At 43.7% G+C, this 12959-nt stretch overlaps 1 protein-coding gene across 1 annotated transcript in view; it reads left to right on the plus strand.

Annotated features, from left to right (window-relative positions):
• The window catches only part of dhfr (dihydrofolate reductase), a 43009-nt gene extending 41606 nt beyond the window's left edge, over positions 1 to 1403 (plus strand). The window contains exon 6 of the mRNA XM_070867481.1: positions 1193 to 1403. Within this exon, the coding sequence (XP_070723582.1) occupies positions 1193 to 1277 (85 nt within the window). The 3' untranslated portion in view covers positions 1278 to 1403. The remainder of the gene's footprint in view (positions 1 to 1192) is intronic.
• The last annotated feature ends 11556 nt before the right edge of the window (positions 1404 to 12959 follow it).

Below are 12959 nucleotides of genomic sequence, written 5' to 3' on the forward strand. Positions count from 1 at the left end.
AATTGTAGCCAGGAAATCGCCTGCAACGGCTTCCCTTCCTGCTCCAGCATCGTTACCTCTGGTGTCCCCCAAGGATCTATCCTTGGCCCCTTCCTATTTCTCATCTACAATTTGCCTCTTCACAACATCATCCGAAAACACAGTCAGTTTCCACATGTACGCTGACGAGACCCAGCTCTACCTCACCACCACTTCTCTCGACCCCTCTATGGTCTCTAAATTATCAGTTTGCTTGTCGGACATCCAGTACTAGATGAGCAGAAATTTTCTCCAATTAAATATCGGGAAGACCGAAGCCATTGTTTTCGGTTCCTGCCACAAACTGCGTTCCCTAGCCACTGACTCCGTCCCTCTCCCTAACATCTGCCTGAGGCTGAACCATACTGTTCACAACCTTGGTGTCATGTTTGACCCTGAAAATGAGCTTCCAACCACATATCCGCAGCATAACTAAGACCGTCTATTTCCGCCTCTGTAATATCGCCCGCCTCCGCCCTTGACTCAGCTCATCTGCTGCTGAAACCCTCATCCATGCCTTTGTTACCTCTAGCCTTGACTATTCCAACGCACTCCTGGCTGGCCTCCCACGTTCTACCCTACCTAAACTTAAGGTCATCTGAAACTCGGCTGCCCGTGTCCTAACTCGCACCAAGTCCCATTCACCCATCATCCCTGTGCTCGCTGACCTGCATTTGGCCCCTGTTTAAGCAACGCTTCAATTTTAAAATTCTCATCCTTGTTTTCAAATCCCTCCATGGCCTCGCCCCTCCCTATCTCGAATCTCCTCCAGCCCCACAACCCCACAAGATATCTTTGCTGCTCTAATACTGGCCTCTTGAGTATCCGTGATTATAATCACTCAACCATTGCCATGCCTTCTGTTGCATAGGCTCTAAGCTCTGGAATTCCCTGTCAAAACCTCTCCGTCTCTCTACCACTCCTTCCTCCCTTAAGATGCTTCTTTAAAACCTAGCTCTTTGACCAAGCCTGCTGTAATTTCACCTTGTGTGGCTTGGTGTCAAATTTTTTTTCTTGTAATACTCCTGTGAAGCGCCTTGGAATGTTTTTACTATGTTAAATGCACTATATAAATATAAGTTGTTGTCGTTTGTCTCGCCGTCATATCTGCAATTTTGATAAAGTTCTAATAACTCTTATGAATCAGCCTGAGTTGTCTCTTGCTTTTACACAGGTTCCCTGATGTTCCTACTGAAGTTCAGGAAGACAATGGAATCCAGTATAAGTTTGAGGTATATGAAAGGATCACCCATGCATAGCTGAAGGAAATTCCACATAGACACACTGGAAAATTTAGTGTTTCTGAAATGTCTAAAGATTAAATTACATTTGATCATCCTTTACAGATGTAATGTGTTTAAAAATAAATAAAATTACTGTAAGAACCTTAAAGAATAAGGACATTACTTTGAAGACGAAAGAATACAGTGACTGTGATGACCATCACCAAACCCGCCACCATCAACATCCTGGGGGTCACCATTGATATATTCACAGAGCACACACAGCTTTCTATAATGGCAGACAGCATCTCAGAAGTTCCGGAAGCTTCTGGTCAGCTGACTCATTTGTTCACCTTTAGTTGCAGCAACACAGTACGTCCACATCCACAGTGTGGAGCTACAACATTACAAGCTTACAGCCATTACACTTCTCCCTCTTTAATGAAAAAGTTATTATAACAAACATCATACATAACTTGCATATTTATACATAACAAAGGATATAGACTTATTTTGCATATTTACAAATTTAACTTAACCACTTGTTTGCTGTTTCGAAGAGGATACCTGGGCAGGACCAGAACCAATGTCCTCGGGGGGACATTGTTTGCTAGTGCTGTTGGGGAGGAGTTAAACTAATATGGCAGGGGGATGGGAACCTATGCAGGGAGACAGAGGGAAATAAAAGGGAGACAGAGGCAAAAGATAGAAAGGAGAATAGTAAAAATGGAGGGCAGAGAAAGCCAAGGCAAAAAACAAAAGGGGCCACATTACAGCAAAATTCTAATGGGGCAAAGTGTGTTAAAAAGACAAGCCTGAAGGCTCTGTGCCTCAATGCGAGGAGTATTCGGAATAAGGTGGACGAATTAACTGCGCAGATAGCAGTTAACGGATATGATGTAATTGGCATCACAGACATGGCTCCAGGGTGACCAAGGCTGGGAGCTCAACATCCAGGGGTATTCAACATTTAGGAAGGATAGACAGAAAGGAAAAGGAGGTGGGGTGGCGTTGCTAGTTAAAGAGGAAATTAATGCAATAGTAAGGAAGGACATTGGTTTGGATGATGTGGAATCGGTATGGGTGGAGCTACGGAATACCAAAGGGCAGAAAACGCCGGTGGGAGTTGTGTACAGGCCACCAAACAATAGTAGTGAGGTTGGGGACAGCATCAAACAAGAAATAAGGGATGTGTGCAATAAAGGTACAGCAGTTATCATGGGCGACTTTAATTTACATATAGATTGGGCTAACCAAATTGGTAGCAATGCGGTGGAGGAGGATTTCCTGGAGTGTACTGGGGATGGTTTTCTGGACCAATATGTCGAGGAACCAACTAGAGAGCTGGCCATCCCAGACTGGGCGATGTGCAATGAGAAGGGACTAATTAGCAATCTTGTTGTGCGAGGCCCCTTGGGGAAGAGTGACCATAATATGGTAGAATTCTTTATTAAGATGGAGTGTGACACAGTTAATTCAGAAACTAGGGTCCTGAACTTAAGGAAAGCTAACTTTGACAGCATGAGGCATGAATTGGCTAGAATAGACTGGCAAATGATACTTAAAGGGTTGATGGTGGATAGGCAATGGCAAACATTTATAGATCACATGGATGAACTTCAACAGTTGTACATCCCTGTCTGGAGTAAAAATAAAACAGGGAAGGTGGCTCAACCATGGCTAACAAGGGAAATTAAGGATAGTGTTAGATCCAAGGAAGAGGCATATAAATGGGCCAGAAAAAGCAGCAAACCTGAGGACTGGGAGAAATTTAGAATGCAGCAGAGGAGGACAAAGGGTTTAATGAGGAGGGGAAGCTTGCCAAGAACATAAAAACTGACTGCAAAAGCTTCTATGGATATGTGAAGAGGAAAAGATTAGTGAAGACAAACGGTGGTCCCTTGCAGTCAGACTCAAGTGAATTTATAATGGGGAACAAAGAAATGGCAGACCAATTGAACAAATACTTTGGTTCTGTCTTCACGAAGAAAGATACAAATAACCTTCCGGATGTACTAGGGGACCGAGGGTCTAGTGAGAAGGAGGAACCGAAGGATATCCTTATTAGGCGGGAAATTGTGTTGGGGAAATTAATGGGATTGAAGGCCAATAAATCCCCGAGGCCTGATTGTCTGCATCCCAGAGTACTTAAGGAAGTGTCCCTAGAAATAGTGGATGCATTGGTGATCATTTTCCAACAATCTTATCGACTCTGGATCAATTCCTATGGACTGGAGGGTAGCTAATGTAACACCACTTTTTAAAAAAGGAGGGAAAGAGAAAATGGGTAATTATAGACCGGTTAGCCTGACATCAGTAGTTGGGGAAAATGTTGGAATCAATTATTAAGGATGAAATAGCAGCGCATTTGGAAAGCAGTGACAGGATCGGTCCAAGTCAGCATGGATTTATGAAAGGGAAAAAATGCTTGACAAATCTTCTGGAATTTTTTGAGGATGTAACTAGTAGAGTGGACAAGGGAGAACCAGTGGATGTGGTGTATTTGGACTTTCAAAAGGCTTTTGACAAGGTCCCACACAAAAGATTAGTGTGCAAAATTAAAGCACATGGTATTGGGGGTAATGTACTGGCGTGGATAGAGAATTGGTTGGCAGACAGGAAGCAGAGAGTCGGGATAAACGGGTCCTTTTCGGAATGGGAGCCAGTGACTAGTGGAGTGCCGCAGGGCTCAGTGCTGGGACCCCAGCTCTTTACAATATACATTAATGATTTGGATGAAGCAATTGAGTGTAATATCTCCAAGTTTGCAGATGACACTAAACTGGGTGGCGGTATGAGCTTTGAGGAGGATGCTAAGAGGCTGCAGGGTGATTTGGACAGGTTAGGTGAGTGGGCAAATGCATGGCAGATGCAGGATAATGTGGATAAATGTGAGGTTATCCACTTTGGTGGCAAAAACACAAAGGTAGAATATTATCTGAATGGCGGCAGATTAGGAAAAGGGGAGGTGCAATGAGACCTGGGTGTCATGGTTCATCTGTCATTGAAAGTTGGCATGCAGGTACAGCAGATGGTGAAGAAGGCAAATGGCATGCTGGCCTTCATAACTCGGGGATTTGCGTATAGGAGCAGGGAGGTCTTACTGGAATTGTACAGGGCCTTGGTGAGGCCTCACCTGGAATATTGTGTTCAGTTTTGGTCTCCTAATCTGAGGAAGGACGTTCTTGCTATTGAGGGAGTGCAGCGAAGGTTCACCAGACTGATTCCAGGGATGGCTGGACTGATATATGAGGAGAGACTGGATCAACTGGGACGTTATACACTGGAGTTTAGAAGGATGAGAGGGGATCTCATAGAAACTTATAAGATTCTGACGGGACGGGACGGGACAGATTAGATGCGGGAAGAATGTTCCTGATGTTGGGGAAGTCCAGAACCAGGCGACACAGTCTTAGAATATGGAGTAGGCCATTTAGGACTGAGATGAGGAGAAACATCTTCACTCAGAGAGTTGTTAACCTGTGGAATTCCCTGACGCACAGTTGTTGATGCCAGTTCATTGGATATATTCAAGAGGGAGTTGTATATAGCCCTTACGGCTAAAGGGATCAAGGGGTATGGAGAGAAAGCAGGAAAGGGGTACTGAGGTGAATGATCAGCCATGATCTTATTGAATGGTGGTGCATGCTCGAAGGGCCGAATGGCCTACTCCTGCACCTATTTTCTATGTTTCTATGATACCTTCACTCTCGAACAGAACGTTCCAAACATGGTGTTGAATTTAAACTCATTCGAGGCTGATCCTGAGGAACGTTTTCCTCCACGGGATTTCCTTGATTTTCATTTGAACACACTCTAACTTCAGACTGTTGGGTTTCCTGACTCAGACTCAGATTTAAGTTCTGATTTTCTCTTGAATTTGTTTCCAGTGCACTAGATGAAGGATATGCTACAGGTGTATCAAAACTATCTGATGAGTCAGAAATAATTGAACCACTCCCACTTTCAACTCCTTCCATGTCTGTAGGTAAAATATGATCAATGTGAACAAACCTAACCTGTCCATTATCAAACATCTTGACCAAATATGTGCGAGGACCACATATCTTTACTACTCTTCCTAGTAACCACTTTATCCATTTATGGTGATGGTTCTTCACTCTCACCTTCTGATTTAATTTCACACTTCTCTCTTTTACTCTACCTCTATCATGATTCTCTTTCTGTCTTAATTGTGTCTCTTCTATGGACTGTGCCAAATTTGGTTTTAACAACGAGAATCTGGTTTGTGGCTGTCATTTGAGAAACAACTCTGCTGGTGTTCTACCAGTAGTTGAGTGAGGAGTATTGCAATATGTAATTAGTAAATTAGCCAATTTGTGATCCAATGACAACTGTCGTTTCTTGGATTTGGGTCCAACATTTGTTTTATGAGAGCATGTTTTACAATTTGTACAGTGCGCTCTGCAGCACCTTTCGAAGCAAGGTGTACGGTGGAACCTTGTTTTTTTTGTTACACCATTTTTGCTCGTGAACTGTGCAAATTCTTCTGAACGAAATTGTGGCCCATTATCTGAAACAATTTCTTCTGGGAGGCCAAATGAAGAAAATAAACATCGCAAAATGTCTATAATGTTTTACTTGTTATTTTCCACATTGGAAACCCCTTGATCCACTTCGAATGGCTAGCAATCACAATGAGCAATTGTCCTTCTAGCTCAGCAAAATCATTATGTATCCTTTGCCACACCCTGGGAGGCCACTTCCATGGCTGTAAAGGCACTGATGGTGGTTGCTTGCTTACCGATTGACACGTCGCACACTGACTCACGATGTACTCTATATCTTTATCAAGACCTGGTCACCATAAGTAACTGCGTGCAAAACGCTTGATCGCACATTCACAGGTGCTGGTCATGGAGGTCTCCTAATAATTTGGACCTGAATTTATTTGGTATAACCACTCTTGCACCCCACATCATACAATCTTTATCGACAATTCATTCCTACGAATGAAGAATGGATGAATATCTTTGTCTGTTACCTGGTTTGGCCATCCATTTGCAATATGATCATACACCTTTGACATCACGGGGTCACGTTTGGTTGCTCTACCAATCTCTTCAGCTGTGACTGGCAGTTCATCAATGTATGAAAAATAAAACCTATCAGGTGTAACTTGTGATGGGGAAGGCAATCTAGACATAGCATCAGTCTTACTGTGATCAGCTCATCGTCTGTATTTAATATATGTATATGCTGACAAAATCAAAGCCCATCTCTGCATTTGGGCTACAGCTAATGTTGGAACTGGGGACTTTGGATGGAGGATTGCTGTTACGGGCTTATGGTCCATAACGATGGTAAACTTACGACCATACAAGTATTTGTGAAACTTCTTGATCTCAAAAATTAATGCCAAAGCTTCCCTTTCGATTTGCGCATAATTACTCTCACTGGCACTGAGAGTGCGTGAAGCAAAAGCAATTGGTCTCTCCTCACCACTACGTAATACATGAGAGATCACTGCCCCAACTCCATATGGAGAGGTGTCATATGCTAGCTTAATCTCCTTAGATATGTCATAGTGAACCACCATGGTGCTCTCTACCAATTTGCTTTTACACTCCTTGAATGCTGCATCACGTTCTCGTGACCACTTCCAATGGATCTTTTTTTTCAAAAGTTCATTCAGTGGATGTAATACTGTAGCCAAATTTGGTCGGAACTTCCCATAATAGTTCAAAATTTGCGGATGACACTAAGTTGGGTGTGAGCTGCGAGGAGGATGCTATGAGGCTGCAGAGTGACTTGGATAGGTTAGGTGAGTGGGCAAATTGCATGGCAGATGAAGTATAATGTGGATAAATGTGAGGTTATCCACTTTGGTGGTAAAAACAGAGAGACAGACTATTATCTGAATGGTGACGGATTAGGAAAAGGGGAGGTGCAACGAGACCTGGGTGTCATGGTACATCAGTCATTGAAGGTTGGCATGCAGGTACAGCAGGTGGTTAAGAAAGCAAATGGCATGTTGGCCTTCATAGCGAGGGGATTTGAGTACAGGGGCAGGAAGGTGTTACTACAGATGTACAGGGCCTTGGTGAGGCCACACCTGGAGTATTGTGTGCAATTTTGGTCTCCTAACTTGATGAAGGACATTCTTGCTATTGAGGGAGTGCAGCGAAGGTTCACCAGACTGACTCCCGGGATGGCGAGACTGACATATCAAGAAAGACTGGATCAACTGGGTTTGTATTCACTGGAGTTCAGAAGAATGAGAGGGGATCTCATAGAAACCTTTAAAATTCTGACAGGTTTAGACAGGTTAGATGCAGGAAGAATGTTTCCAATGTTGGGGAAGTCCAGAACCAGGGGTCACAATCTAAAGATAATGGGTAAGCCATTTGGGACCGAGATGAGGAGAAACTTCTTCATCCAGAGAGTGGTGAACCTGTGGAATTCTCTACCACAGAAAGTTGTTGAGGCCAATTCGCTAAATATATTCAAAAAGGAGTTAGATGTAGTCCTTACTACTAGGGGGATCAAGGGGTATGGCGAGAAAGCAGGAAAGGGGTACTGAAGTTGCATGTTCAGCTATGAACTCATTGAATGGCGGTGCAGGCTCGAAGGGCCGAATGGCCTACTCCTGCACCTATTTTCTAAAAGACTCAAGAATGAACGAAGTTCAGTGACATTCTTGGGATTGGGTGCATTTCTAATTGCATCCAGTTTTCCCATGGTTGGATGTAAACCATCTTTGTCTACTCTGTACCCTCAGTACTCCACTGAGTTTTGAAATAACTCACACTTACGAGCAGACACTCGTACTCTGTGCTTCTCTAGCTGTTTGAGGACTTCATTCAATATGTTATGAATTTGCCTATTTGGTGCTTAAATTAGTATGTCATCTAAGTAACATACAACCCCTTCAATACCTTGCAAAATCTGGTTCATCACCCCTTGGAACATGGCAAGAGTGGAAGACATTCCAAACGGTAGCCTATTAAATTGAGATAGGCCTGGATGAGTACAGTCAAGCATGACTTGGACTCCTCGTCTTCTTCAAACTGTAAGTAGGCATTTGTAAGATCCAATTTTGAGAAAATCTGATCCCTGTCAGTGTTGTGAACAAATCTTCTATATTCGGCAATGTATTGGGGACATTACCCTCTAGAACCTGGTTTACGGTTACTTTATAATCACCACAGAATCTTACCTTACCATCGGACTTGTTTCAACAACAATGGGTGTAGCCCAATTACATCGATCTATCTTACAAATAATGTCTCAGTCTCTAGTCTTTTGAATTCTTGCTCAACTTTCTCCTTGAGTGCATATGGTACGGAACGTGGCTTGCAGTAAACCGACCTAGCATCCTTCTGTACCCTGACACTCGCCTTGAAGCCTTGGATCGGACTGCCCATTTTGCAGAACATCTTCGGATAACTCTTGATAACTTCATCCGTTGATGCAAATCTCATTTCAACATGGAAAATCTCACTCCAATCCAGCTTCAGTGATCTCAACCAATTTCTTCCTAGTAAGGCAAGCTTGTCTCCTTTCACTACTATTAGAGGCAAGTTCTGAAATTGATCCTTGTATTTCACCGGTATGGTGATACGACCTACCACAGGAATGTTCTCGCCCGAGTAGCCTCGCAGCTCCATCATGGATTTCGTCAATGGAAAATCACGCAATTTGTCGAGGTATAGCGACTCCGATACTACACTCATGGATGCACCCGTGTCGAATTCCATTGGTATCTTGAATCCCGCAACCTCTATGTGGATTTTGATACTTTTTGAATCGCTGTCTGTTAACCTCGTGCTCCTGATTATGTGTAACTAACATCTCCTCTTCCTGTTGTTCTTCTTCCATGCTATGTAGTCTCTGGGGATTTCTATTCATAGCTTTGAAAACTGGACTCATAGCTTTGAAAGCTGGTTTACCCTTCAGCCGGCATTCTTCGCAAGATGCCCAGTCTTTCTGCAGAAGAAACACTCTGCCTTCACATATGGACAACTTTGAGCAATGTGTTGTCCCAGGTAACTATAGCACGACTTTGGTGCTCTGTTAGAATTTCCAGTTTCTGAGACTTTGGGCCCCCACCACCTTTTGCTTTGAATCTGCAGGCGATTCACCTCGGTTAACTGACAACCATAATTATTATGAAGTTGTCGGGAATATTGATCGGCCATGCCCATCGACCTCGCTGTTTGACAAGCAATCTCAAAAGTCAAGTCATCTGTCATCAATAACTTTCTTCTGATCGCATCATTTTTCATCCCACAAACAAAACAGTCCTGCAATGCTCGGTTTTGAAAGTTTCCGAAATTACAGTGAATAGATAGCTTTTTAAATGCTACAATGTACTCTCTGATATTTTCATCAGTCTTTTGATTTTGTATATCGAAACGAAAGCTTTCAGCAATTTCTAACAGGGTTGTCGTGCTGCTCCAACTTCGTTAAAATCTCTTTAAGTGTTGTGTCCTTTGGCTCGTCAGGCACAAGCAGATTTATCAGCGTTTCATACAATTCCGGACCCGCTTCAGATAAGAAAATCGCTCTTATGTTCCAACACAGCCCGGTTCTGATCAGCATTCTCTGGAACTTCCATTATATTATTTGCCGTGAAATACATTTCTAGCCGGTCCACATATGCCTTAAACCTTTCCTGGGAGAGTTTATATTCTCCTAAGTGTCGCATTACTGCTATGGGAGCCGCCATTTTGTCTCTGCAGTGCAGACAGTGTGCTCGGATTTTGTAGCTATTTCCAAAGACAGAGAAGCTTCCAAAGTCTCTCTGTCGGCTGGCTGAATCCTTCACCAACAAAATTTCAGCTTTATATCATCTGAAAAATCCCATCTCGTCGCCAAATGTGATATATTCACAGAGCACAGCACACACAGTTTTCTATAATGGCAGACAGCATCTCAGATGTTCCGGAAGCTTCTGGTCAGCTGACTCCTTTATTCACCTTTAGTTGCAGTAACACAATACATCCACATCCACAGTGTGGAGCTGCAACATTACAAGCTTACAGACATTACAACCAGAAACTTAACTGGACCAGCCACATAAATACCATGGGTATTGGTGCAGGTCAGAGGCTGGGTATTCTGCAGCGAGTGACTCATTTCCTGACTCCCCAAAGCCTTTCCACCATCTACAAGGCATAAGTCAGAAGTGTGATGGAATGCTCTCCACTTGCCTGGATGTGTGTAGCTCCCAACAATATTGAAGAAGCTCGACACCATCCAGGACAAAGCAACCCACTTGATCAGCACCCTCTACAACCTAGAATGACAAATCCAGCAGGATCATGGGAACACCACCACCTCCAAATTCCTCTCCCAAGTAACACACCATCCTGACTTGAACACATATCGCCGTTCCTTCATTGTCGTTGAGTCAAAATCCTGGAACTCCCTCCCTAACAACGTTATGGGAGTATCTTCACCACATGGACATACCTTGAAGGAAAATGGGAATGGACAATAAATACTGGCCTTGCCAGGGACACCCATAGACCGAGAACAAACATTCAAACACGTGCTTTGCAATGGAAATATTTTTAATCTCTTTATATTTATAGAAACAGGTGTCTGCCATTTATCTGCTAATCTGTGGTAGAGACTCATGAAAAATAGAAGTAAATTCACTGATTGTTCCCTTCCAGCTGGAAACTGCAGGTGGTTGGGGATAAAACTTCCTTCCAATAGCAATTCTCTGACCTGAGCTCCCATCCAGCACCGTTCCTCACAGCCAGTTGTGCAGGATTGGTGAAGTTATCCTATAATGTAATTACAGTTTAAAAGGCTCATAGAACACTTAAATCATCTGGCCCTAAGGTACTTTAACTGCAGTTGGATATGATGATGTCTTTGTTACTGTAAACTCTGCATTTTGTAAAGTATCCCTTATTGCTACATTTTGATGTTTCATTCATCATCTCGGGCCATTATTTGAAGACTTGCATGAGCGTGAAATGTGGGAAACTGTCAAAAGTATTATTCCATTAAACCTCAGACACCTGTGAAAGGAATGGCATTTACATTTGGGTGTTCCACGTTCTTATTTGAAATGCCAAAATTATTATTAAAATGTTCCTGCATTCTCCCCTATTGAAAATGAAATATTCAGCACTTGAGGCAGCAGTGTGTGGTATATTTTTTATTATGTGAACGTTAATTTTGATTTCGTCTTGAGGAACGTAGGAGCATTTGCGCCGATTACTGGCAGCAGCAAAATGTTATTGTTTAAAATGCAAGCATAGTTTATCTCCAGTCTGTGTTTTATGTATTCCAATAAAGAAATATGCAAATAATGAGTAAAAATAGATTGATACAAAGAGTCAGCACAAGATGATCTTGGTGCTCATTGTTAGTTGTGCCATTGTGTCAGTGCAGTGTATATATTAATATATATATACATATATATATGCATATGGACTTTCGTGACCACAGGACACCCCAAAGCACTTTACAGCCAATGAAATATTTTTGAAGTGTAATGTAAGAAACCTGGCAGCTAATTTGCACACAGCAAGGTCCCACAAACAACAATGAGCAAATGGAGGGAATTTTAAAATGGTGGGTGGTTAAATGGACTAAATTCAAGTTGTTGGGAAGTTGGCTCCAACAAACTGACTTCCGGGTCTTAGCCAAGGCAGTACAAGGGGAGGGCAGACCCACTCCCAGGAGGCGGATTGGCATTTTAAATATGTTGAGTAGGTTTTACTATGCCAGCCAGGTCTGGCGGGCAAGGCGAGGACAGCCTCGGGGAGCACTCCTTATGGGCCAGAAGGAGCAGGACTGCTTCCTCCTGGCCCCCCCCCCCCCCCCAAGCTACTCCAATCCCACCTCCGGATCAGGGCTCCTACCCACCTGGTCTTGTGGCCTCCTTCGGAGTGCTCCCTGCCCGTGTGGAAGTCAAGCCTTTCAATCAGGCTGACTTCCAGGCAGGGCACCCGTCAATGACGAAACACTCACGCTGTGGTCAAATTTCCACAGCCTGCAGGGAGACCCAGACTTCCGGATTTCCCATGCGCCTCCGGATCCCCACGCACCCCCCCCGTCAGTAAGTAAATATTCCCCCCAAAATTTCTCCGATAATCTGTTTTTGTGATGTTGGTTGAGGGATAAATATTGGCGAGGACACTGGGGATAACTCCCCTGCTCTTTTTCGAAATAGTGCCATGGGATCTTTTACCTCCACCTGAAAGAGCAGACGGAGCCTAGGTTTAACTTTTCATCTGAAAAGCAGCATCTCCAACAGTGCGGCACTCCTTCAGTACTACACTGAAGTATCAACCTAAATTATGGCCGTGACATTCAACCCCTTAGTGCCAGTAGTTTTGGCCATTTTTTTTAAATGACTCCACCTCCAGCTGCAGCATGATGGAGATGGAGCAGAGGCAACAAAGAAGACAGGCTGCTCACGGGGGAAGGATGGCTCTCAGCAGGAGGTCTTACCCACCTAGGCTCTTCAGGGAGGACTTTTACCTGCACCTAATCCAGGTGCAGTGTGTTTGGCAGCTCCGCTTCATCAAGGAGGTGGTCACGGATCTCTGCTGCTTAGAACCAAACCTGCAGCCTCAGAGCAGGATGGCACTGCTTGTGGCCCTTAAATTACCTTGACCCTGAATTTTTTCACCAGCAGACTATTCCAGTCTGGACCAGGCGACATAGCTAACATCTCACCGTTCGCTGTCCCATCGCTGCATCCGAGAGTCACAGAAGCTCTGTACACTC

This window comes from Pristiophorus japonicus, chromosome 1, assembly GCF_044704955.1.
Source record: "Pristiophorus japonicus isolate sPriJap1 chromosome 1, sPriJap1.hap1, whole genome shotgun sequence".
NCBI classification, from domain to species: Eukaryota; Metazoa; Chordata; class Chondrichthyes; family Pristiophoridae; genus Pristiophorus; species Pristiophorus japonicus.